The sequence below is a fragment of the Pongo pygmaeus genome, chromosome 13 (assembly GCF_028885625.2).
Source record: "Pongo pygmaeus isolate AG05252 chromosome 13, NHGRI_mPonPyg2-v2.0_pri, whole genome shotgun sequence".
In the NCBI taxonomy this organism is placed as follows: Eukaryota; Metazoa; Chordata; class Mammalia; order Primates; family Hominidae; genus Pongo; species Pongo pygmaeus.
In genome coordinates this window covers 75,511,787-75,538,636 of record NC_072386.2, presented here as the reverse complement: position 1 = coordinate 75,538,636, position 26,850 = coordinate 75,511,787, and the positions used below count along the sequence as shown (strand labels likewise).

General features: G+C 39.0%; 1 protein-coding gene and 1 long non-coding RNA gene across 2 annotated transcripts in view; both read right to left on the bottom strand.

The window, feature by feature from the left end:
• LOC129043494 (kinesin-like protein KIF27) overlaps window positions 1-18,158 on the bottom strand; it is a 51,237-nt gene extending 33,079 nt beyond the window's left edge. The window contains 5 exon segments of the mRNA XM_054500174.2: window positions 1,837-1,980; window positions 5,174-6,132; window positions 10,502-10,702; window positions 17,315-17,617; window positions 18,146-18,158. Coding sequence (XP_054356149.1) covers window positions 1,837-1,980; window positions 5,174-6,132; window positions 10,502-10,702; window positions 17,315-17,617; window positions 18,146-18,158 — 1,620 coding nt within the window.
• A 4,977-nt stretch (window positions 18,159-23,135) lies between these two features.
• On the bottom strand, window positions 23,136-26,831 carry LOC129043493 (uncharacterized). The gene is made up of 3 exons (XR_010123327.1): window positions 26,569-26,831; window positions 26,027-26,159; window positions 23,136-23,706 (listed from the first exon to the last, which is right to left on the bottom strand). It is a non-coding gene; the product is annotated as an uncharacterized LOC129043493 (long non-coding RNA).
• Between the last annotated feature and the right edge of the window lie 19 nt (window positions 26,832-26,850).

Sequence of the window (26,850 nt, the reverse complement as noted above, 5' to 3'; positions counted from 1 at the left end):
ATATCCAAACAGCCAAAAACATATGAAAAAAATGCTCAACCTCACTAGTCATCAGGGAAATGCAAACTAAAGCCACAATAAAATGATACTACATGCCTACCAGATTGGCTAAGATTTAAAAATTAATAACAAATATTGAGAAGCATATGGAACAGTGAGAATGCTCACATAGTGCTGGGTGGGAATATAAAGTGGAAAACAATCTGGTATCACCTACAAAAGTTTAAGATATGCCCACACTATGGCCTAGCAATTCAACTCCTAGGCACAAATCTGAAAGAAATGTATGTGCATGTGCACCAAGAGACACTGAAAATTCACGAGAAAATTTCACAGAAAGCCACAAATGTCCATCAAACAGTAGAACAGAAAATAAATTGTGGTATAGTCATACAATAAAATCCTATGTAGCTATAAAACTAAACAAACCACAGTCACACATTACAGATAAAATATTAGAATTTACAGAAAAAATATTATGATTAAAAAGTGGATGAATCATAATAATGTTCAACAAAAGCAGCCAGATACTGAATAAGCTATACTGAATAAATTAATAAAAATTCCAAAAACTAAACTGTAGTGTTGAAGGATACATATTTAGATAGTAAAACCATAACAAAAGCAAAGAAATGATTACCATGTAAGTCAAGAGAGTGGCTCTCTGAGGAAGAGGGAGGAATAATTAATTGCAAGGAAGCACTAAAAATTTTGAGGCGCTGGCAGTTAGCAATTTCTTGACCTGGTGGTGGTTACCCAGCTGTTCTCTCTGTGATAAATCACTGATTAATATGTATTTTTTTGTATATACTTTAGTTTTACGTTTTTAAATTATTATACAATTAGGGCCAGGCATGGTGGCTCATACCTGTAATCAATCTCAGCACTTTGGGAAGCTGAGGTGGTAGGATCACTGAGCCCAGGAGTTCGAGACCAGCTTGAGCAACACAGTGAGACCCCGTCTCCACAAAAAAATCAGAAAATTAGCCGGGCACGGTGGCATGCACCTGTGGTCACAGCTACTCAGGAGGCTGAGGCGGGAGGATCACTTGAGCCTGGGAGGTCGAGGCTGCAGTGAGCTGTGATTGTGCCAGTGCACACCAGCCTGAGCAAAAGAATGAGATCCTGTCTCAAAACAAACAAAACAACAACAACAAACAACAACAAAATACAATTAGAAGGGTTAAAAAAAACAAAAATCAAACAATGTGAAAATCAAAATCTGATGTGTGCTGGTTCAGATTATTTCTCGGGGCATTAGTTATTCCCTGATAGAAAGCTAAAGGCTTTAAATGATATTAATTATTTGGGGTGATGGGAGAAGCCACAGCCAGGGAGTATAATATGTACAGGCATACTATGTTATACTGTAGACATATCCATGTTAATATAATAGGAAAGCTAAGACAGAAAATTTGAAAGATGTAAGCAAAGTTAAAAAGCAAATCACTCATGAGGTATAAGAGGATAATGTAATACATTTTAAAGTTTAAATTATGTATTTACCATCCAACTCCTAACAATATTGCATTTCCTAATACCTTGACAAACAACAGGAAGGAAAAGTATGGAAAAATAACCATGATATGATTTATAAATTAATTTCCTGGGTATTATCTTTATATTTCTAAAACCAAAGTCAGGCTAACAATAAAAATGTTTCCATTTAAGCAGATTTAAAGGAAAAACTAATAATTCTTTCAGGTGCCTATGTTCAGAACTCTTCAAATGAACATCCTTTTTTTAAGTTCCCATTTATCATTTAAAATGCTACTGTGTTTAGTTAGGTACTATTTCAAGAAAATCTACAGAGCTAGATGCATTAAGAAACTCTACCTACCGTCTATTCACTTTTTGTGCTTCTTTCAAAGATACAGCATGCCCTTTGTTTTCCTGTACCATCATCTGCACTTGATTCTTCAGTTCCTTCACCTCCAGTTCCTTCTGATTAAATACGACTTCATCAGCAGCAAGCACACACTAGTGGGGAAAGAAGACATAAGTGACATTCACCACGGAAAATAATCAAGAAACCCCATATGATAACACAAAAATGGTGATTTGATTATAGCTTGATGATGTCTCATAAATTTTTTTTCATTTTCAACTTTTTCTGATTTCTTTCTAAGAAAGGCAGAGTTGAGAGAACCTACCATTGCTATAACACAGGAATTCATTACCATGAAGACAGAAGATTTTCCTGATTTTTACTTCCTGTATATAAAAACTAGTTGTTTTGGTTCTAGAGTACCTTCACTACGATTTTTACAAGTTTGCTAGAACTGCTATGAGATTTTAACGTGGATCACTCAAAGAGCTCACATTTTCCAAATTGACATATAGGGTTATAAGAATACATTAGGGCATTTGAATGAAGCAGATTTGCTGATTTTGTATACTTTCATTATGAAGAGATATATTTTGAAGATGTCTAAAAATGATTAAACACTTTTACTTTTTGGTTTCTAGTAAATTTGCCGATTTTTAAGTACATTTGGGATATGTAAATAATAAAGTAGTTTTTAAATTAAATACACAGAAAATTATTTGTCGAGAGCCTCATTCCACATATTGGCTTGGCATTTTAAAAATCTCACTAAATAAGATGTTGGCGTGGATGTGGTGATCACGGAACACTTCTACACTGCTAGTGGGAATGTAAACTAGTACAGCCACTATGAAAAACAGTGTGGAGATTCCTTGAAGGACTAAAAGTAGAACTACCATTTGATTCAGCAATCCCACTACTAGGTATCTACCCAGAAGAAAAGAAGTCATTATACAAAAAAGATACTTGCACACGCATGTTTATAGCAGCACAATTCGCAATTGCAAAACTGTGGAACCAAACCAAATGCCCATCAATCAACGAATGGATAAAGAAACTGTGATTATATATATTATATATATCACAACTCCTATATAAACCAACTCCTATATGTGTTCCAACATTCAAGCTTCCAATTACCAGTACTTCCTGTTCCACCAGTTTCTTATACTAATGAGGAAGGGCCTGCTCTACCTAGACAGTTATTACCTTTCAGAAAAAAAAAAAAGAACTAAAAAAAAGATTTAAAAAGTATTACACCTTACCTGTTTTTATGCTATTATTTATTTATTCATTTATTTTTAGAGACAGGGTCTCACTCTGCCACCCAGGCTGGAGTGCAGTGGTGCAATCATAGCTCACTGCAGCCTTGAACTCCTGGGCTCAAGTAATCCTCCCACCTAAGCCTCCCGAGTAGGTGCGACCACAGGTGTATGCCACCACGCCTGGCTAGTTTTTTGATTTTTTGTAGAAACAGGGGTCTCATTTTGTTTCCCAGACTGGTCTCAAACTCCTGGGCTCAAAACGATCCTCCAGCCTCAGCCTCCCAAAGTGCTGTGATTACAGGCATGAGCCGCTGTGCTGGCTGAGACTAGTACATTTTAATGTATAGATCTTAATGTAACAATATAGTTTCAAATCTCATATTTCAAGTAACTAGAAATTTCTGCTTGTTGAGTTTGGTGTAATAGGAAAGAAGAACATCCACAATCATCTGAAAAAATCAGTGAAATACTCCTCCCTTCAAACTATACAATTATGAGGCTGAATTTTCTTTACAAACTTCAACCAAAACATATTGCAACAAACTGAACACTGAAGCAGATATGAAAATCCAACTGTCTGTTATTAGGTCAGATGTTAAAAGAGATTTGCAAAAATGTAAAGGAATTCTACTCTTACTAAAATTTTTTTGTGTGTTGGCCGGGTGCGGTGGCTCATGCCTGTATCCCAGCACTTTGGGAGGCCGAGGAGGGCAGATCATGAGGTCAAGAGATGGAGACCATCCTGGCCAACATGGCGAAACCCCGTCTCTACTAAAAATACAAAAATTAGCTGGCCATGGTGGCATGTGCCTATAGTCCCAGCTACTCGGGAGGCTGAGGCAGGAGAATTGCTTCAACCTGGGAGGCGGAGGTTGCAGTGAGCCAAGATCACGCCACCATACTCTAGCCTGGCGAGAGAGCAAGATTCCATCTCAAAAAAAAAAAAAATTGTTAGAAAATATTTTTCATTAAAAATGCCCTTTATATTAACATGTAATTGGGTTACTGTTAGTTTTGAATGAATAAATAGCTTAGATTTTTTCAGTTTTAATTCTAACACAGTAAATATCAATAGATATAATCCACATAAACAAAAGCTCTTTGAGGGATCTCGCTTTGAGGGATCTCGTCCTGTGATCAAAAAGTTTGAGAACTTGAGCACTGCTGTAACAGAGGATAATACAAATGTCTTCTTTATAATATTACATGTAAAAAGGCTTTGAGGAGATATTTCTAGCTAGAGAAATAAGCTTAGAGCTTAAAAAAAGGAAATATACTTAACTATATTTCCTTTTTAACTAAAAAGCTATCTTTTTAAGTTTTCCTGTTTTGAAAAATGGACAAAACCATGGAAGCTGGGAACCATGTTATCTCAGGAACAACTGAAGGACCTTTCATTTGCCCACTAGCTTGCAAACTCCACCCAAGCAAGCAGTAACTAGGTGTGTCCTGTCCTCCACTATTCCCACGACATACAATCTTCACACAATAGTTTCTGAATGAAAAGCGGGGAAATGTAAATCTGAACTCAATACATGTACATATCTACATTCCTTAAACATTAATAAATATGCTAATTTGTTGGGTTTTTTTTAAAACCTATACTCCAAACACAAGAGATGAAGTATTTTTTTCTTTCAAGAACTACTGACCCACAGAGGGAGAAAAACTCAGTAAAAGATAACTTAGTTTTATTTCTGAAACAAGTTTATTTTCAGTCTCTAAATTGACAACCAGGTCCACAAAGTTCTATTTAATAAATATAACAAATTAAAATACACTTTAACCAAAGAAGAAAGGAGGAGGAGCCAAGAAGGGTATGAATTGTGAGGAGGAAGCAATAGGAAAGGGGAGGGTAGAAAGAACAAACTAAGAGAGGCAAGTGGGATTCTATATATAAATCATTTTTTAAAAAAACCTAAAATTCCAAAATGACTCTTAGAATTTACTTGCCCAAATAAATTCAGTCCTTAAAAGAGTTATCCACAACGTCTAAATATGTTAACACATGTATCCCCAAAATATGTACATCTATTATGTATCAATAAAATAAATAAATAAACAAGTGATGTCTAAGTACCTGGCATTTCTTAAGCTCTCTCTTCAGCTGGAGAACTGTAACATGCTGTGGTCCTTCTTCCAGACTTGCAGTGCCTCCAATTCCTCGAAATGAGGTGAGGACGGCCTTCCTGACCTCTTGGATCATGTTAAACCACTCCTGCAGTTTGTGTTGCTGCTTTTCGTTTAGTCTGACAGTATCTTTCAGGTCAACCAGGAAGGTAAAGGCTTCTTCTACACAACATTGGTAACCCAGACATTCTCCTTGAAGCTGAGCTACTTGCTCCTCAAGAGAATGAATCCTCTTTGTATCAGGACTCCCTTCTCGATGGATCTGGGTAGTTTGGCTGACACCAGCCTGCTGGCTTTGCACAGCTTCTCGAAGCAATTTAATCTCAAATTCCATTTCATCTATATGGTCTGACTCGGGGCTGAAGTTTACAGTGGGTTTGTTTCTAATGTTCTGTGCTCTGTTGGCATATTTGAGAGAATTTAAGGACTCATCAAAATTCGAGGAGGAGGGGCTGACACATGTGATCATGACAGTCTTAGCACTGCCTCCCAGAGAATCTTTCAGAAGCCGGGTAATTTTAGCATCCCTATATGGAATATGTGAACTCTTCCTGCGTGGGTCCCCAAGAGCGCTTATTACATTTCCTAAAGCCAGCAAGCCACTATTGATTTGAATGGATTCTCTGAACCGTTCACCAGTATTCCCCGTTTTGGTTACTCTTTCTGATCCCGTCAAATCCACAAAGTGGAACTTTGAGACAATATGCCGAGGGGAATACCATGATCCATCTTCAGCTGCCTCCATATTTTTATGAACTTGACAAATGCTGATTGTAAAAATTGCATGTGATCTGCTGGAGTGCTCATTCATTTGAGCGGTACCTGTATGTCTGGCTGCATTCCCCATCTCCAAAAGACTCATCACTTCATCTGCACTCTCCACATGGCATTCCTTGGCCCCAACAATCACTTAAAATAGTAATAACATGTTTTTAAGCCAAGTTTTCATCAAAACCTAGTATAGTTAACAGTTACCATTTGCTAAACAGCCTGGCCAAGATAGTCCCTTTTTAAAAAAGTCAACAGCATTTCAGATAATAATAATAACATCAGCAACATCATCAAATAATTTTAGATAATCTCCCAAAGAAACTATTTTAACAGACAGCACTTATTTTGATGTTTATATTCTAAAAGCTATAATTTTTTGAAAAAACAATCTAGTTTATCTTGAGTCATGAGTCACACTCAATTCCTTAAAATGACTGACAAAAGAAAAACCGTTCATTCCAGTCTTTTGATTTGTAAAGCCTAACAGATTAATTCTTTTTTTTTTTTCTTGAGATGGAGTCTCGGCCTGTCGCCCAGGCTAGAGTGCAGTGTCACAATCTTGGCTCACTGCAACCTCCACCTCGGGTTCAAGTGATTCTCCTGCCTTAGCCTCCTGAGTAGTTGGGATTACAGGCATGTGCTACCACACCTGGCTAATTTTTTTGTATTTTTAGTAGAGATGGGGTTTCACCATGTTGGCCAGGCTGGTCTTGAACTCCTGACCTCAGGTGATCCACCTGCCTCGGCCTCCCAAAGTGCTGGGATAACAGGTGTGAGCCACTGCACCTGGCCTAGATTAATCTTTCATAAATTAATCAAATATATAATTCAAAAGAGTTAATCAGTAGATTAGAAGAATTAATTAGTATCAATTAAAAGACATTCTTTTTTTTTCCAGTTTTGTTAATAATCAAGCCATCCTTAGCTCTTATGTTTTTTGGTATCGTGAGGTCATAATCAATGATGAGTAAAAAATTCAATACAAATAAAGTTGGTTACTCATTTTAAAAACAGGTATGGTTTACATAACATCAGAGTGCAAGGCAAACAGATGAGATGGCAATTAAAAGAAAACACTTTGAACACCATAATGTACCATACTCAAAAAAGAAAAAAAAGTTTTTATTTCAATCGCAGAATGAACTAAAAATAACCTACATTTACTACCTGCATTATTTGTTTATATCCAAAAATATTTCTTTTTTTTTTTTTTTTTTTTTGAGATGGAGTCTCGCTCTGTCCCCAGGCTGGAGTGCAGTGGCGCAATCTCAGCTCATTGCAAGCTCTGCCTCCCGGGTTCACGCCATTCTCCTGCCTCAGCCTCCCGAGTAGCTGGGACTACAGGCGCCCACCACCACGCCCGGCTAATTTTTTGTATTTTTAGTAGAGACGGGGTTTCACTGTGTTAGCTAGGATGGTCTCGATCTCCTGACCTCGTGATCCACCCGCCTCGGCCTCCCAAAGTGCTAGGATTACAGGCATGAGCCACCGCACCCGGCCTATATCCAAAAATATTTCAAAGAGAAGTAGGTGGACTTAGGAATTGAATCAGAGAAGGAAAGCTCCTGATTTCATGCTCAAATTATATTGCCATAATTCCTCTTTACTCAGATACTGTCACATCACTATTTCTTTAAAAAATAATCATTTCAGCTTCATTATTTCCATCATGACACTTTTTAAACAACCCAGTTCATTTAAAGTCCTGTAAGTCATAGTAAAACTTTCATTAAATTTTTCTAATGTTAGGCTATAAGTTAGCACCATGGTTCTCGAATCCAGATGCAAATCACCTGGGAGCTTTATAAAAAAAAAGTGCCAATGCCCAGGTACCATCTCAGACCAATTAAATCAGAATCCCTACGAAGTAGGACCCAGAAATCAGTATTTTTAAAAAGCTTCCCACGTGTACTAATTGTGTGGCAGCCAGCATGGACATCACTGCTTCACACAGAGATTCTAAAGGAATATGTCAAACAAATACACTTTACTTGTGAGTGGGACATTAAGTAATACATACTGTAATTTAAGATCATTTGTAACATCCTTCCAAAATTTTTTCAGCATTGATATCAGATATGAAGTATTTTGATCAAGTTTATCAAGAGTGATAGTGAAGTGTATATACTTCTATCCTGCTTGATATTTTACAAAGAAGCATGTATTATTTTTGTAATTCTTTGATAAAAGATGAAAACATTCAATAACTGTATTCCATAAGATAAAGGAGCTCAAAACATCAGTCTGAATTCTATCCAGAAGAGATAAACTGTACTGAATTATCTAATAAGACCATAAGCTACCATATATAGTTTCTTCTTAAAAAACAAAAACAATTTCTTCAACCATGCAGGAATGCCAGGACAGGGCTATAAAGATGCAAGATTTGCTGCCTCCTGTAGGCTGCTATTTGAATGACTAAAGCCATCTTACTTTCCTAACTTTCCTAACTGCTAGGAAATTCCCTCCTCTGGCAGGTTCTCCAGGAAGGTTCTACTAAAGATGGTTTTTAGGGGAAGAAGACATCCAAGAGTAGGCCAGCCATGGTGGCTCACCCCTCTAATTCTAGCACTTTGGGAGGCCAAAACAGGCAGATCTCTTGAGCCCAAGAGTTCAAGACCAGCCTGGGCAACATGGTGAAACTCCGTCTCTACAAAAAAATACAAAAATTAGCCAGGTGTGGTGGTGGGCGCCTGTTAGTCCCAGCTACTAGGAAGGCTGAGGTAGGAGGATCACTTGAGCCCATGAGGTTGAGGCTGCAGTGAGCTGTGATTATGCCACTGCACTTCAGCCTGGCTGACAGAGGTAAGACCCTGTCTCCAAAAAAAAAAAAAAAAAAAAAATAGTCACTGCAATATTATTAATAATAGTTAAAACCTAGAAACAGCCTAAATGTCCAACAATGGAATATTAAATAACTATAAACACATTCACAAGACAAATTACCATACAAACATGAAGAGTCATAAGTATGAAAAACATTTAATCATATGTGAAAATATTCAAAATATAAATATTAAGTGAAATACAAAATGCAAAACTGTGTGTAGGGTTGCAAGTATATATTTTTAAAAAATTATATGGGCCAGGCACGGTGGCTCACGCCTGTAATCCCAGCACTTTGGGAGGCCGAAGTGGGAGGATCACAAGGTCAGGAGATCGAGACCATCCTGGCTAACACGGTGAAACCCTGTCTCTACTAAAAATACAAAAAATTAGCTGGGCATGGTGGCGGGCACCTGTAGTCCCAGCTACTCGGGAGGCTGAGGCAGGAGAATGGTGTGAACCCGGGAGGTGGAGCTTGCAGTGAGCCCAGATCGTGCCACTGCACTCCAGCCTGGGTGACAGAGCGAGACTCCGTCTCAAAAAAAATAAATAAAAATAAATAAATAAATAAATTATATGTACATAGAAAAATAATTCTGGAAGGAAACCCACCAAAAAGAGAAGTTGGTATTTCTAGGCTCTAGGATTAAAGATAATCTTTTAACTTTCTTCCTTACACTTTCCTGTTTTCAAAATACTCTATGATGAACATGTTAGCTTTTAAACTAGAAAAGCATAAATCGTTATTCTTTAAAATATTTGCAGTTTGAGCCTCCCATTCTAACCTTCTCCCATTTCCAACAAATGGGTATTGGTTAATGAAATTAACAGGCTACTAATGCAGAAAGTCAGACCTTGAGGAACACAACAAAAACACAGGTAAATATCAATATCAAAAAACAAAAATATAAACTCTCAACTTTAAAAAAAGAGGAAGAAGTATGTGTGCTGGGACAAAAATCAAAGAAAAGAAAGGCAAGTTCTGGGTCAACTTTGATAAACACTTAAGGCAAAAGCCACCTCCAATCTCATGGTAGAGCTGAGAGGAAAAAAGATACGAAAACAAATTTAGCCTATATCATAGTCTCACCTGAAGTCAGTCTAGAGGGGAACAATGATAGGAAATCAGTATCTTGCATTACAAATTAATAATTTCACCTTACCAACCAGTCTGAACTACTTTTTCATCTGAGTGATTTAAGAGAAATTAATAGGCTGGGAGCAGTGGCTCACGCCTGTAATCCCAGCACTTTGGGAGGCTGAGGCAGGCGGATCACGAGGTCAGGAGTTCGAGACCAGCCTGACCAACATGGTGAAATCCCGTCTCTACCAAAAATACAAAAATTAGCCAGGCATGGTGGTGCCCACCTGTGATACCAGCTACTCTGGAGGCTAAGGCAGGAGAATCACTCGAACCCAGGAGGCAGAGGTTGCAGTGAGCCAAGATCACACCACTACACTCTAGCCTAGGTGATGGAGCGAGACTCCATCTCAAAAAAAAAAAAAAAAAAAAAGAGAGAGGGATTAATAATAAAGCTGCTCAATTTAAAAGTAAAAATAAATTTATTTTGCTTCTACATCTGTTTTTAAAGATTCCTTGGACTATGTCCAGAAACTTAATTAAAACATTAAAGCATGTCTGTTTGCTAATGAAGGCAACTGATTAAGCGGGCTACTTTACCTGTGTTTCCTTTTTCATCTTCTCGGATGTGAAGATCCTTCATGGATGTCTCCAATTCTAGAAGATCTCTTAGGTCTTCCTTGTACACTTCTATGTAAGATACTTTCACATTAAAGTCAATGCTAGGATGTTCAGAGATGCTTTGAAATATTTCTTGAATAGCTCGAGGAATGATACCCTTTTGGCCCTCCACAACTGAAGCTGAAAATTTAGAAAAAGAAAGCACATCTGGAACTTAAAAGAAAAGCTACAACTCCAAATCTATAGTTATTTTATTACATTTCTATATATTATAACTTTTTTTTGGCAGGGGGACGGAGTCTTGCTCTGTTGCCCAGGCTGGAGTGCAGTGGTGCAATCTCAGCTCACTGCAACCTCCGACTATCAAATTCAAGCAATTCTCCTGCCTCAGCCTCCTGAGTAGCTGGGATTACAGATGCCCACCACCAGGCTATTATAACTCTTTTAAACCACAACTATAAAATTAACAAGTAAAAGTTTTCACATGTATCCCCTTACCAAGAATTCATTCATGCATTCATTGAACAAATATTTATTTAGTATCTACTATGTGCCAGGCACTATTCTAGGACTCTGCAATCCACCAATAAACAAAACAGGGAGAAAAGAAATCCCTTCCCTGGTGAGATTCTGCTAAAGACAGACAATAGCAAAAAAGAATAACTGATAAGTGAATTATATGGCATATTAAAAAGTGTTAATTGTACCTGGAGGAAAAAAAATACGGCAGGGTAAGGGGACTAGAAGTGTAACTACCAGCTGAGAGATGCTTGCAACTTTAAGTAGGAAGGTCATGGTGGGCATCATTCAGAAGGTGACATCTGAGAAAAGACTTGAAAGAGGCTGAGCGTGGTGGCTCACGCCTGTAATCCCAGACTTTGGGAGGCTGAGGCAGGCAGATCACTTGAGCCCAGAAGTTCAAGACCAGCTTGGGAAACATGGTAAAACCCTGTCCCTACTAAAAATACAAAAATTAGCTAGCTAGGTGTGGCGGCCCATGCCTGTAATCCCAAATATTTGGGTGGCTAAGGCACGAGAATCACTTGAAGCTGGGAGGTGGAGGTTGCAGTGAGCTGAGATAGCGCCACTGCACTCCAGCCTAAGCGACAGAGTGAAACTGTCTCAAAAAAAAAAAAAAGATTTAATAAGAAAATATATTCAAAAAGTCCCAGGAATGAAACAGACATTAAGTGGCACAGGTGAATTTCAAAGCAGGTAGATATGGTAGAAATGTACATTTTAATATAAATGGTAAAACTATACGGGGTGGCATTTTATTCCATAAATAGGCCATACTGTGGTGGCTCACACCTGTAATCCCAGCACTTGGGGAGGCCGAGGTGGGTGGATCGCTTGAGCTAAGAAGTTTGAGACAAGCCTGGGCAACATGGCAAGACCCCTTGTCTACAAAAAATACAAAAAAATTAGCTGGGCATCGTGTTGCATGCCTATGGTCTCAGCTGCTTGGGAGGCTGAGAAGGGAGGATTACTTGAGCCTGGGAGACAGAGGTTGCAGTGAGCCAGGAGACAGAGCCTAGGTGACAGAGCAAGACCCTTTCTCTAAATACATACATACATACATACATACATACATACATAATCTTTCCCAATTCACTGTTCATTAAATACTAGATCCAGAGAGGTGGCCCTTGGCTCATAAAACATTATTCTACACAAAGGGCTTCCCCTGCCCAAAGCCACTCCACCTCTCGGATATTCACTACTACTAGTGGGAGCCACATTATAAAAATGTTGGTGCTTTTAGATGACATATAATTTCTAAAGCAGAAAATAAAGCTGTAAAAAGCAGGAAACTGACCCTAGTTAAGACCAATCTATTTCACAGTCCTTTGCACTAAAATATCTTTCTCTTTAGATCATTTATTATGGCCTGGGTGGAATCCCAATCACTGGAGCACAATTCATTTATGTTGGCAAGAATGTTTTTTAAAAAAAATTCTTGTATCATATTTCTTCACGTCACCAAGTGTATCTGTTCTGAGATTTCTGGATGGGGTGAAAAGGTGCAAGGAGCTTGAGAGTAAAAAGGGATAACAAGAAAAGACAGGGACGTAAGCCAGAGTTGATGGCAACAGAGAATGTGTGCAGAAGACAGGTGCAGAAAGGCCAGTTATGCCCAGGCCTAGACCCTCAGTTCAAGAATGAGGAAGGAAACATCTCTACACCTCTTCTCCTCCAGCACTATCTAAGCCCACAGCTTCTACAAACCAGAACACAGACCAGTACCATAACATCATGAGTAAACACTTATTTCTGCTCCCACTTGTTTCAAAAAGGAGTTAGAGCAGCTTTACAAATAGGCATAGGAGGGACTCAAACAGATACTTCTACATCGGTGTCCACAGCAACATTATTTACAGGACCTACAAGGGGGAAGCAAACCAAATGTCCATCAAAAGAAGAATGGATAAATAAAACACAGTATATACATACAATGGAATGTTCTTGGAAAAAGGAATGAAGTTCTGATAGGTGACATAACATGCTAAGAGAGAGAAACTAGACACAGAAGGAAAAATACTGTGATTCCACTTCTTTTTTTCTTTTCTTTTTCTTTTTCTTTTTTGAGACAGGGTCTCACTGTGTCACCCAGGCTGGAGTACAGTGGCACAATCATGGCTCACTGCAGCCTCCCGGGCTCAGGCGATCCTCCCACCTCAGCCTCTGAAGTAGCTGGGACTACAGGCATGTGCCACCACATCAAGCTAATTTTTTTGTTGTTTTTTGTAGAGACAAGCTCTCACTATGTTGCTCAGGAGTGCAGTGGTGCGATCTTGGCTCACTGCAACCTCCACCTCCTGGGTTCAAGCGATTCTCCTGCCTCAGCCTCCTGAGTAGCTGGGACTACAGGCGCCCACCATCACACACGGCTAATTTTTGTATTTTTAGTAGAGATGGGGTTTCACCATGTTGGCTAGGATGATCTCGATTTTCTGACCTCATGATCCACCCGCCTCGACCTCCCAAAGTGCTGAGCTTACAGGCGTGAGCCACCATGCCCTGCCCACTTTTATGTAGTTTGGTTTTGTTTTGTTCTCTGAGTCAGAGTCTTGCTCTGTTGCCCACACTGGAGTGCAGTGGCACGATCTCAGCTCACGGCAACCTCTGCCTCCCAGGTTCAAGTGATTCTCCCGCCTCAGCCTCCAGTAGCTGGGATTACAGGTGCACACTACCACGCCTGACTGATTTTTTTGTATTTATAGTAGAGATGGGGTTTCACCATGTTGCCCAGGCTGATCTCAAAATCCTGAGCTCAGGTGATCCTCCCAAAGTACTGGGATTACAGAAGTGAGCCACCACGCCCGGCCTCCACTTACATGAAATACCTAGAATAGGCAAACTAAAAGAGACAGAAAGTAAATCAGGGATTATCAGAGAATGCGGGAAGAGCTATTGCTTAACGGGTACATAGCTTCTGTTTCGGTGATGAAAACTTTGGAAATGCTGGTTATTATTGCATTAACAGTATATTTGATGCTGCAGAACTCTACACTTGAAAGTAGTTAAAATGGTAAGTTTGGTGATCTTTATATTTATATGTACTTTATTACAATTGTAAAAATAGTAAAAAAAAAGTGTATGAGATAAAATTTAAAGTAAGTGGAGGGAAAAACTGAGACTTTAAAAGTTTCTGTAGGCTAATTTAGAAAACTGCCCATCATTTTTAGCATTGTTCCATGGAAAATGTATTCCAAGCAACAAAGAGCTGACTTACAAATGAAACTTAAAAACAACTTGCTTCCAAGTTGAAGATTACCAAAGTTTAGGTTTTTGGCAACAATCATTCTGAAAATCTGAGTTTCCATTAACTTCGATAGCTGCCTTTCCGCTAATTTAAGAGGCAAGACTGCCATCATGTGGCAAGTAAAGTAAGTTGCGGGTTTTCTCCTAATACAGTACAAAGGAAGATTCCCTTTTAAGAGCTTATAGGAACTAGCCTGTAGGAAATATCTAAACCTTTCAAACTGTAGTATAGATAAGCAATCTTGATTATCCAGAATAAATAATTGACCAGAAATAGTTGTTATTCCCCAAATCTATAGATAACAAAGCACAATTTAAAAGACGTATATAAAAGCTTAATTTCAAATATTTATAATAAAGCTCCAATATGTATTTTGATAACTTGAATATAAAATTTGCAATGTTAGTCTTATATTCCTGAAATAAACCATTTCCAAAAGAAAACCTGCAAACTTTTATACCTCAAAAACTCTCATTTAGCTATTATATGGTATTTAAAGAGTACACAAAAGTTTTTGGAAAAGGCTATACCTTGTAAAGGTAATTCCAACGTTCTGAAAAGCAGGAAAATGAATATTAGCTAAATAAGCATGATATTTAAAAATAAAGCCAGGCGTGGTGGTTCACGCCTGTAATCCCAGCACTTTGGGAGACTGAGGCAGGGCAGATCACTTGATCTCAGGTGTTCAAGACCAGCCTGGACAACATGGCAAAACCCTGTCTCTGCAAAAAATTAAAAAAAAAAAAATTAGTCGGGAGTGGTGATATGCCCCTGTAGTCCCAGATACTTAGGAGGCCAAGGTGGAAGAATCTCTTAAGCCCAGAAGGTTGAGGCTGCAGTGAGCTGTGACTGTGCCACTGCACTCCAGCCAGGGCGACAGAGCAAGGCCCTATCTCAAAGCAAAATCAAAAACAAAAAACAAAGTGAGACTGTCTCTACAAAAAGGTTTTTAAAACAAAGTGAAATACATTTTAAAATAAGAGAGTTTCATTCTGCCCTAGTGCCCAGCACAGTAACCTAGACACTGCAGATGCTCAATAAATATTCACTGGAGGGGGAAAAAGAAAACATTATTTGCATGGTCAATAATCAAAAAGCTGACCCAGAATTGGTGTCCTATAGAGACATTCTGGGAAACAGAAAATGCTCACTAAAACACCAAAAAATAAATCCAACTTTTTTTTTTTTTTTTCTTTTTGAGACAGAGTCTTGGTCTGTTGCCCAGGCTGGAGTGCAGTGGCACGATCTTGGCTCACTGTAGCCTCCGCCTCCCAGGTTCAAGCGATTCTCTGCCTCAGCCTCCCAAGTAGCTGGGATTAGAGGCGCGTGCCACGATGCCCAGCTAATTTTTGTATTTTTAGTAGAGACAGGGTTTCATCATGTTGACCAGGCTGGTCTCAAACTCCTGGCCTCAAGTGATCTGCCTGCCTCGGCCTCCCAAAGTGCTGGGATTACAGGCATGAGCTACTGCGCATGGTCTGAAATGATATTTTATATTGTTAAATGCAAAAAGAAAGTTACAGAATCACAGGTATAATATCTCATTAAACAAACAAAAACCCAAAAAACTACACAAGTGAGTAATATGCATCAAACTTACTTCTTTGGGGTGAGAGGAGCTGTCACTTGTTTAATTTCTTATGCATCACTTGCAATCCTTCTTATAATAAATATTTGTTTAATTTTAAAAAAGTAGAAAGAAAACACCATCCAAAATGTTCTTAATGGGCCTCTATTTCTTCTGATAGAGGGAATTTTAGAGCAATTAAAATATGTTAGGACAATAGATAACTGCAATAACTTTTTCCCTTACAAAATTAAAATAGTACTCATGGTCTCTTAATAATAAAAAAAAAAGTATAGCTATAATTAAGTCACCAGCTTCTGAACATTTATAACTCCTATTGGTATAAAGCACATAATGGGTCATTAGGATTATAAAACATTTGCCAATCAAAAAAAAAAACCCTACAATCCTAAAGAAAAGCCACAATTTATACTAGAAAAACTGAATTCTTTTTATTGTAAGACGCTGAAACAATCTAGTATCTGTGATCTCCTAATCCTGCAGAATATACAGATTTTCTTCTTTTGGTTGGAGAGTATTGGCCTCTTAAGGCTCTTCCATTTTAATCTTTGGAATAAAGATTTCCTGAAACTACACAACCACCCTCTAAGCCACCTCCCATCCATGCATGTAATGAGAGAAGTTTCTTTTTTAAATTTTTTTTTTAATTGTTTCAGCTCATATCTGAACAGCTAGAGAAAAAAGTTTCTGAAAGCCACATATTTTACATTTGTGAAATATGAAAATAGAAAAATATTGAGAGCCACTATTCATACAGAGAATACTAAAACTTTAGACAATGATGCACATGTGCACTACTCAAAAGTTTGTTTTTAGTGGAAAAATATAAATACAGTAAACAATCTTAACAGAGGACTTGGCTGTCAATTCCCCCACTCTATTACCAGACACTTAACTAAAATGATTTCCAAGGTTCCCTTCAGCTCTACATGAGATCCTATGATTCCATCTTTTCCAAACTATAATTATAAGCAGGAGAAATTATGTCCTAAAATATTCAGAATTTAAAAGAAATCTGGCTAGAATATGAAAAAAAAAAAGATACTTTACATAATAAATTTTTCCTACGGTCCCTAAGTCCTGATTGTGGGACTCTTAATATTTACAACTGGCTTGTTAAAGAATGCAAAATCTGATCATGTTAACTCATTTATCTCTACTTTAAATTCTGTTCAAAATAACAAGGGCTGACCACTGAAAACTATTTTAAACTTCTTTCCTCAAGAAAATATAATCCTAAGTTAGATTGCTTAATGAAACTTCAATATTTAAAAACAAATCTTTCAAAGATGATGATCTTATGATCACATTTGATTACATTATTCATTCCTTCACTATTCAATCAATATGTTAAACACCTACCATGTGTCAGGTATTGGTCATATTTTAGCTTCTTTCTAGCGTCACAAATAAAAGTCAAAGAGTATGAGAATCTTACCAATATAGCCTCCTCCAATGGTGTATGTCTTCCCAGATCCAGTTTGTCCATAGGCAAAAACAGTTGCATTATAGCCCTCAATGAGTGACAACACTAGGGGCTTTACACATGTATTATAAACTTCATCTTGAGTGGAATTTTTGCCAAAAACAAAATCAAAAGTGAAGACTCTATCTCTCCCAGTGATAATTTGCTGGCTGTTTGAAATAACTCTCACACAAACTTGATGATTATGAAGAACTTCTTTGCAAAGCAGAGGTCTAATTCTTACAGCAACTTTTACTGGTATTTCTTCCACGGCAACTTAGATTTTACTAAATAGATTTTCTATTTAATGTTCAGTATCTAGTGTGAGAGACTTCCATCTTATGTAAGATCTGGATTCCTGTGTATCAAAAATAAAAAGCAAATTTTAATTACTGATTCCTTGTATCCCAATAAACTAACCATCTTCTGAAGCAAAGTCAATCAGAACAGGTTTTGTTCCAATACAACATAGTTACAAAGAGTAAACCTGTCTTGTAAAATACATCGTAAATTTGTAGACAAAATAATATGTCTTGGGTTTGCTTCAAAATAATCTAGGTGTGGGGTCCATGAGTTGATAAATGATGAAGCTAGGTGGTAAGTACATGGGATTCCATTGTGCCTTTATTTCTACAGTAATAATGTTTCCCAGTTCATTAATCTAAATATTAAATAACCAGGGAGTTAGAAAATTAAGGCAAGGAGATAAGTAAGGAACTGTACACACGTTTTTTTGTTTGTTTTTTGAGATGGAGTCTAGGCTGGAATGCAGTGAACCACAATGAACAAAGCCCCTTTACTAACCTGTGGTGGACATGGTAGCTTGAGCAAGAAAGCAACTTTGCTTCTTTCAGCTGCTGAGATTTTCAGATTGCTACTGAAGCCTTATCAAGACTTATATCTTACACAAAAAAATTTCTTTCCATTCTAGGACTGATATGAAAACTGTGAATTTCATATATGGATTATTTGCATGTGTTAAATGTTCATAAATGTCTATTCTGAAACATCTCTCCAAAGCTCATAGAAATTTTCTTTCTGTAGTATAAGGCAGAGCTATCTTACCAGGGTATCCTTAGATAGTTTCCCTTAGGCCTTGGGGCAGCCAGGAAACCCCTGAAAAAGTAAAAGCCTCTGTTCCAGTCTCTTCCAGATACAAGAAACCTCATCCGGTGCTCCTCTGTGGGTAGCTCCTGCACACGCTGCTCTGGAGTTATGTCAACTATGAAAAGGGAAGTGCTCCAAGTCCTAGTAATCTACCTCATCAGACAACTGCAGAATGCACTGCTACCCATTATCACAGACAGGCTTGTGAAACTGTTGGAAGATTATGTTCAAGGTGCCTAAACAGCAAGGCACACAGTAGAATAAGCAGCAAGTCGAGAATGGGGGAGCCCAAAATCTAGTGAGCAAGGTTTCCTTAAAGCAACAGCCTTAAATCTCTATATTGATTATATTTTTACCCATTTGCCAGGGACATGCATTTTCAGCAGCATCAAATATAGCTGCAAGGTGACTGCTCAAACAATGCATATGCTTTCTGTCACCTAGAGCTTTGTCATTAAACACTTGAAATTAGAAAGGTCAATTGAATTTGAAATCCTGTCATTCACTTATTTATTCATTTGTTTATTGTTTATTTTTGAGACAGGGTCTCGCTCTGTCGCCCAGGCTGGAGTGCAGTAACATGATTATGGCGCACTGCAGCCTCGACTTCCTGGGCTAAAATGATTCTCCCAGATCAGCCTCCTGAGTAGCTGGGACTAAAGGTGTGTGCCACCACGTCTGGCTAATTTTTTCTATTTTTTTATAGAGATGGGGGGGGTCTCCCTACGTTGCCTAAGCTGGTCTCGAACTCCTGGGTTCAAGTGATCCTACCGCCTTAGCCTCCCAAAGTGCTGGGATTACAGGCATGAGCCACCGCAACTGCCCCAAATCCTTTCATTTTTATCACAAGAAATTTTCTATTACATTTTTGATGAAAAGAGCTGTTAGATTATTTAAAAATAATTCCAGCTGTTGTAAATTACTGAATGCTTATATAAAAATTGTTTTTATTACCTATTCATACAAATGAAATTTTAATGGGCACTCAATTCTAAGAAATCATTATTTAAAAGTCTAGATCAGGAACTGAATATTCTTATTTCACGGATAAACTGATTTTAAAATGAAAAGTTAATGTTCACGGAAGCAAGTACAACTCTCTCATTAGAAACCCTGAAAAGAGTCTGAAGTTTTATAGAAATTCAACATTTAGTATCTTTCCTATAAATTTATATTATGTTTTACTTAACCTATACTATAACAAAAACATTTTTCACATTTTTTTCCATCTAGTTCAATACAGACACCTTTAAATCTCTTTCCAGTTTTGGGAGAATGAGATGCCTCTGGTTCTTTTTGTCAGTGATGCAAAAGGCAAATGGCAGGGAGCACCAGCACAAGACCACTGATCTGGAGCCAGAATGCCCATCACACCCAACTTGCTACTTACTGTAAGTACTTGAGCAACCTACTTGATTTCTCCAGTTGCTGTAAAGACTGAATAAGTTAATATATATAAAGCACTTAGAACAGTAGCCAGAAGCATTGAATATACTCAAGCATCACTTAATGATGGGGATACGCTGTGAGAAATGCATCATTAGGTGATTTCATCATTGTATGAGTATCACACAGTGTACTTACACAAGCCTAACTGGTACAGCCTACTATCCACCTAGGCTACATGGTATGGCCTATTGCTTCTAGGCTACAAATCTGTATAGCATGTGACTGTATTGGAGGCAACTGTAACACAATGGTAAGTATTTGTATATCTAAAGAAAAGGCACAATAAAAATATCACTTTATATATGTCCATCATTCACCAAAACAAAACACAGTTAATGCAGCACATGACTATATAAGCATTTATGGGTGTTCTTACTATTATTATTAGACTGAAATGTGCCACGAGGCACTATGAGGCATAGGAGAATTGGTATAAGCTATTTAAAAATTTGATTAAGCATGCCTGACTCCATTGCAAAGTGTTTTGAAACTTAATCAACATCTGGCCCCTATACAAGCTAAGGCTTTAATCTTTGAAATAAAAAAGTTTTTAGGCATTGAGTAGTAGGTGAGTGGTCAGCCACTGAAAAGAGTCAAAGATCTAAAGATTACACATAACATACTACAGAAGGAAAATACCTATCTACCAGAAACCCAAGAGTCACAGTTGAGACTATATCTTAAATAGTGGGCATACAATAGATACTAAATGTTTCTTGAATGAATGAAAAGAAGTAACAAAAGAAACACAAAGCAAAAAGAAAGTATTATGACAAATACTGTTAAGAAAAGAACCAATGACAAACACTCAAAAGACAAAATTATTTTTCTGGTAAAGCAGCTACTTATGCTATGTCACATCAGCTACCTATGTGTTAACATGTCTTAACTTCTGAAAGAGTAAAATGGAAAGGGGGAAATGCTCCTTTAATGACCCCTTGTTTGATCAGAGTAAAGTGCAAAAAAAGAGTAAGATAGTGCAGCTACTTCCCATTATATTACACTTTACATAACAGTAAATATTAAAGACAAAAAATAGCACTACTTAATCTGCAGCTAAGGGGACGGGAGATGAAACAACTGGAAGGGTTCAATCATCTGTGCTATGCTATACTTAAAAAAAAAGTAGCCAACATATCAACACATCATCTACTTCAACAGCCTTGACAGAAATCTACATACTATGTCAAAAGGTACAATGACCAGTACTTCAGAAGTAGAAGGGAAGGAAATGTAATTTTAAATGAAAGAAGGGAATAAAACTTAATATGAAAATAATCCCCAGTTTGTAAATATGTCTATTATTTATACACATATCAAAATGAAGAAAGAAATGCATGGGATTACTCACTATGCTTATTTTCCTTTCTATAGTTTTTACTATTTCCCCAAATAGTCTATAATGACTATATACATATATATACACACACATACATACATATATATACACACACACACACACACACACATATAATATATATATATATATTTTTTTGAGACAGGGTCTTACTCCCACACCAAGGCTGGCGCAGTGGTGTGATCACGGCTCATTGCAGCCTCGACTTCCTGGTCTCAGGTGATTCTCCCACCTCGGCCTCCGGAGTTGCTGGGACTACAGGCATGTGACACCATGCCTGGCTAATTTTTTGCAGAGACAGGGTTTTGCCATGTTGCCCAGGCTGATCTTGAACCCCTAGGCTCAAGCAATCCTCCTACCTCAGCCTCCCAAAGTGCTGGGATTACAGGAATGAGCCACCATGCCTGGCTCTACAATGATATTAGTTCTAAAAAAAAAACTCAAAAAGAAAAAATGGTTATCTATACTCAAGTTGAAAAAGTTAAGCATAACGTAATCAATATTGATTTTTTTTGCCCTGTGTCAAAATTTAGAAAGGGCAACTACAGGTCAGAATTGACAATGAGACGCCTTTGGCCATTCACATCAGTGATGGACAAGTCAAATGACAGAGAGCAACTATCGAAGACTAATATGTTGCATACTTTTAAGAGAATATTACCCTCATTAACTAATTTTTCAGAATTTTCAAAAAGATAGTCATGTTATGCAATCCAGGAATTCCTCTGTAACTTTTTTTTTTTAATCTTGATAGGAAGAAATAAATAGGAAGACTACGAAAACATTAGGCTTTTAAAAGATACTATATTTCAGGTCATGGCCAGGGTTAGTATTCCTTCAGTCTTGTGTCCTAAACTTCTGCATCTCCACATACAGTCACATCTAAGAGATGTTAGGATAAACAGATTCAAACACAGCTCTTCTCCCTCCCTCTCTATACTTTTTCAAACACACTTGGTCTTTAAAATTTAGATGCCTCTATGCTCAGACATTTATATACACGTAATATAATAAAGGCATACAATGCAAATGAAAATACAATGGACTGCCAATTAAGTTACATACATTAGTCTATGAATATGGTGGCTAATACTGTATATTAAACATTTACATATTATTAAAATACTATACAAATCAGGTTTTTGGTGCAGAAATCTAATGATTATTTTATTTATATTTTTCCCCTCTTCCCTTTGAGTTCCTTTTACAAATAATTTCAAGGATATCTGGGCTCAGTGGTGCACACCTGTAATTTCAGCAACTTGGGAGATTGAAGCAGGAGATCACTTACGTCCAGGAGTTTGGGACCAGCCCAGGCAACATAGCAAAACCCTATCTCATAAAATAAATGATAAAACTAATTTCAAGGATAATGTATAGTTGAAGGAAGACAAAATAAATTCACAAGATAATTTTAAAAACAGAAATGTTTCAGGGCAAAATGTGAAATAAACACACATTCTCAATATGCAGGCAGTTCACCATAAATAAATATATCTTCTACTATCTTCCATAATGTAATGACTACCACTAGTAAAAACTATTAATTTATACTTAAGATGGCAGCAGGCCAGACAAGGTGGTTCATGCCTGTAATCCTGGTACTTTGGAAGGGCTGAGGTGGGCAGATTGCTTGAGCCCAGGAGTTCAAGATCAGCCAGGGAAACATGGCAAAACCCCTTCTCTACAAAATGTACAACAGTTAGCAGGCATAGTGGTGCATGACTGTGGTCCCAGCTACTTGGGAGGCTAAGGTGGAGGATCACCTGAGCCTGGGGGTCGAGGCTGTAGTGAGCAGTGATTGTGCCACTGCACTACACCTTGGGTGACAGCCTGAGACCCTTTGTCAAAAAAGAAAAAGAAAAAAAAAAGATGGCACCAGTGTCAAAAATATAACAAAGTCTCTATTTTACATATACTTCATACCCAAAAAGCCAATTATTTGACTTATTAAATGTAATAGCATATGTTAGGGCTTTCTCTAGCAACCCTCTTTCTTCAGATTTTGCATGTACTCCAAGAAAAAACAACTTGAAATTTCTTGAACACACAATTAGTTTACTTGTTCATATCTTTAACTATGCTGTTCTCTTTTGTCTACAATGCCATCTATCTCTTCCACTGAAAACTTCCATTTATTCCTCAAAATCCTGCTCAGGTGCTAGCATATCTACAAAGCGTTCTCTGACCTGTTCCTGAAGTCAAACATTCCCTCCTCTGTAATATTTCCTTACTTTAAACTTACTATTATTGAATGGACTCCAAAAAAATTCTCTTTATTGTTGTGCCTAGCCCCTATGATCCTGATTTCAAGATCCTGAAAGACAAGAGTTTCTATCCCTTACAAATACCACAGGACCTGGCACATAGAAGACACATTTATTGAACTTGGTGTTTTCTTCATGTTTACATTCTTCAAGTACACAGCTATCCATGCAGTGAAAGATGTGCTCTACAAGTAGAAAAAGAAAAATGTGAAGTGCACAATAGACAATCCTCAATTCCCATAATGCAGATGTGCATGAGCAATTATTAGCAGTTCAAAGTTGTTTCATTACAGTAAGTACCATTCTAACAAACTAATCGCCACAACCAATTTTGTCTAGGAAGCATATCTGGTTTTAAAGTGTTGATTTAAGCCAGCTGGGCATGGTGGCTCAGGCCCGTAATCCCAGCACTTTGGGAGGCCAAGGCGGGCGGATCACAAGGTCAAGAGATCGAGACCATCCTGGCCAACGTAGTGAAACCCCCATCTCTACTAAAAATACAAAAACTAGCTGGGCATGGTGGCGCATGCCTGAAGTCCGAGCTACTCGGGAGGCTGAGGCAGGAGAATCGCTTCAACCAGGGAGGTAGAGGTTGCAGTGAGCCAAGATTGCGCCACCACATTCCGGCCTGGCAACAGAGCGAGAGACTGTCTCAAAAAAACAAAAAACAAAAGTGTTAATTTAAAAGAATTAGGATGCATTGGTTGCTTAAGTAAACTGCTTCTAAAAATGAATAGCCTAAGCTACACGCAGGAGAATTCTTTTTTTTTTCTCTTTCTGTATACATGGGGTCTCACTACATTGCCCAGCCTGATCTCAAACTCCTGAGCTCAAGCAATGCTCCAGCCTCAGCCTCCCAAAGTGCTGGGACTACAGGCATGCACCACCAAGCCCGACCCAAGCAGAAGAATTCCTAGTGGCTGGTAGTCTTGGCCTCTATCAAGGTTTGGAGGCACACTGCCATTATGACCTTATCCCTCTACATTATGACCTCATTAGAATCAAGACAGACAGCAGCAGCCATATCTCAGTCCAGAAGACCACAATTAGGCAACTTCAGAACACACACACACACACAACACACACACACACACAAAATTATATATATAAAATCCTTAAATCAAGAACAACCAAATATATCACTTTTTATGAGATGAATGATAGCCATCTTCTAGTAACACTACCAATTAGCCTGACCAAAAAAAGATATTAATGTAGATGCCAATTAGTGTGGCCTCACTGAAATATAACTTAGATCGAAATTAACTGAGCATAATATGAAATGGCACCAAGTATCACTGATTTAACACCTGGTGAAATAAAAAATTGTGTTATTTCATGTTCTGTTCTTCAAATAACCAAACAGTATCTTTCATTTTGGCTTCTTAAAAATTAGGGTTCACAGGCCAGGTATGGTGGCTCACACTTGTAGTCCCAGCAATTTGGGAGGCAGAGGCGGGCAGATCACGAGGTCAGGAGTTCCAGACCAGCCTGGCCAACAAGGCGAAACACCGTCTGTACTAAAAATACAAAAAAAAAAAAAAAAAAAAAAAAAAATTAACCAGGCGCCTGTAATCCCAGCTACTCAGGAGGCTGAGGCAGGAGAGCTGCTTGAACCTGTAAGGCAGAAGGTGCTGTGAGCCGAGATCGCGCCATTACACTCCAGCCTGGGCAACAAGAGCACACCTCCACCTCAGGGGGGGAAAAAAATAGGGTTCACAATCAGCAAGTGTGAAGTGCATACTAAAACTCTGCTCCAAACACACTTACTGTAAGTGATGTAAACCCAATGGGTATGCCCCAAACTCCATTTTTTCCTCATAGTTAAGTACTGAGACCCCTCTCCAATCTGCAGCTCCCACTTTCTGTAAGCCAAGAAAGTTAATCAAAAAATACAAGCAGGTACTCAGTGAGGACCTGAGGGATTCTCCCACGAGTAAAATACATGTATTTTCATTTGCCCACAATGTTCTTTTGGTCAACTTCTGGGTTCTGCTCTTACTCCAGAATTGAAGCTGCTATAGTGTTAAAAATTTGTTGAGAAAAGAAATCTAGATTTCTATGAAGATTTTTAATATTTTAATTTGCCAAAAAGCTTCTCAAATATTTTTATAGCTACAAGTCACATTTATTAAATGATTCCAGTTACAATCCCAAGCACATTTACTACACAACAGGCAATGCTAAATGGTGAAGAAAAGCGTCTTCGGCTTTTTAGTATAAGACAGACGATCTTTCATTAGTCCTTCTAATGAAAGCATTAGCATCTACTCTGAAAAATCTGGCGAAGGTAAAGAGTGAAAAACAGGAGGAAGAGAAAAGGCAATCAGACAATTTGATAAACTATTTTTGTCATTACTGTTCAATATTTATGAAGCACCTTAATGCTCGAGATCTGACAAAAATTCGGATAGGCTGTTCCAAAGAATAACAAAAAAAAATCACTTTTCAATAGCTGGCGGGGGAGGCCGAGGAGCACTATATTCAAAAAGTAATTCACTATACCTCATTCATGAATGAAAGCCAAATTTCACCCATAGGCTGTTAACCGATGCTCCGAAACTTATTCGCAAAGTACATAGAGAAAGAAATTGCGCTAGGCGAAACCTAACTCGGGCAGAGAAGCGGCTTCAAAAACCTGAAAGGGAGAAAACAACGAGTCAGGTCGTTGCTCCAGAAATTTCCGAGCGCCCGGCTCCCTGGTAGGGAGCGCGGGCGCCAGCGGCGGGGAGGGGACGGTGGCACCTGTCACTCGAGCGGCCCCCACGGGGTCTCGGGAGGCTCAGCGGCCGCCGGCCTGGGAGTCGGGTGCAAGTCCCTCTCCGCCGCCCCGAGCCTTGCGCCGAGCGTCGGGCCGCGGCCCTTTCCGCGATGCGGCCCTCCCGTGCCCTCTGCCCAGCGGCTCCGGCCAGTGGGGCCCGTCGCCTCAGGCCGAGTCCCCGCCACCCGAGGCCGGGGCGCCGAGGGAAGCGCTGTCGAGCCGCTGCCTACGCCTCCGGGGTGCCGGAACGGACACCCGCGAGGCGGGCCCGCCTCCGCGTACTCACCGGGCCTCCCGGGCCGCCGGCTCGGCCCTCCTCTCCCTCCTCCCTCCGCCGCCGCCTCTCCCGCGGCTCCCCGGGCGGCCGCACTGGGCGCTGGGACTGGTCTGGGTCAAGTGTCGGCAGAGCTGGGGGCAGGCTCGCGCCGGGCGGGGGTCGCGGTCGGCCCGCAGGCTGGGCACTAACGGGTCCCGGGGCGCCGGGGCGGACCGCGGCGGTGAGCGCGGCTGCAGGCTGCGGTGAGGGGCGGGGAGAGCGCGGCTGCGAGCAGGCGGGCGGGCGGAGGGT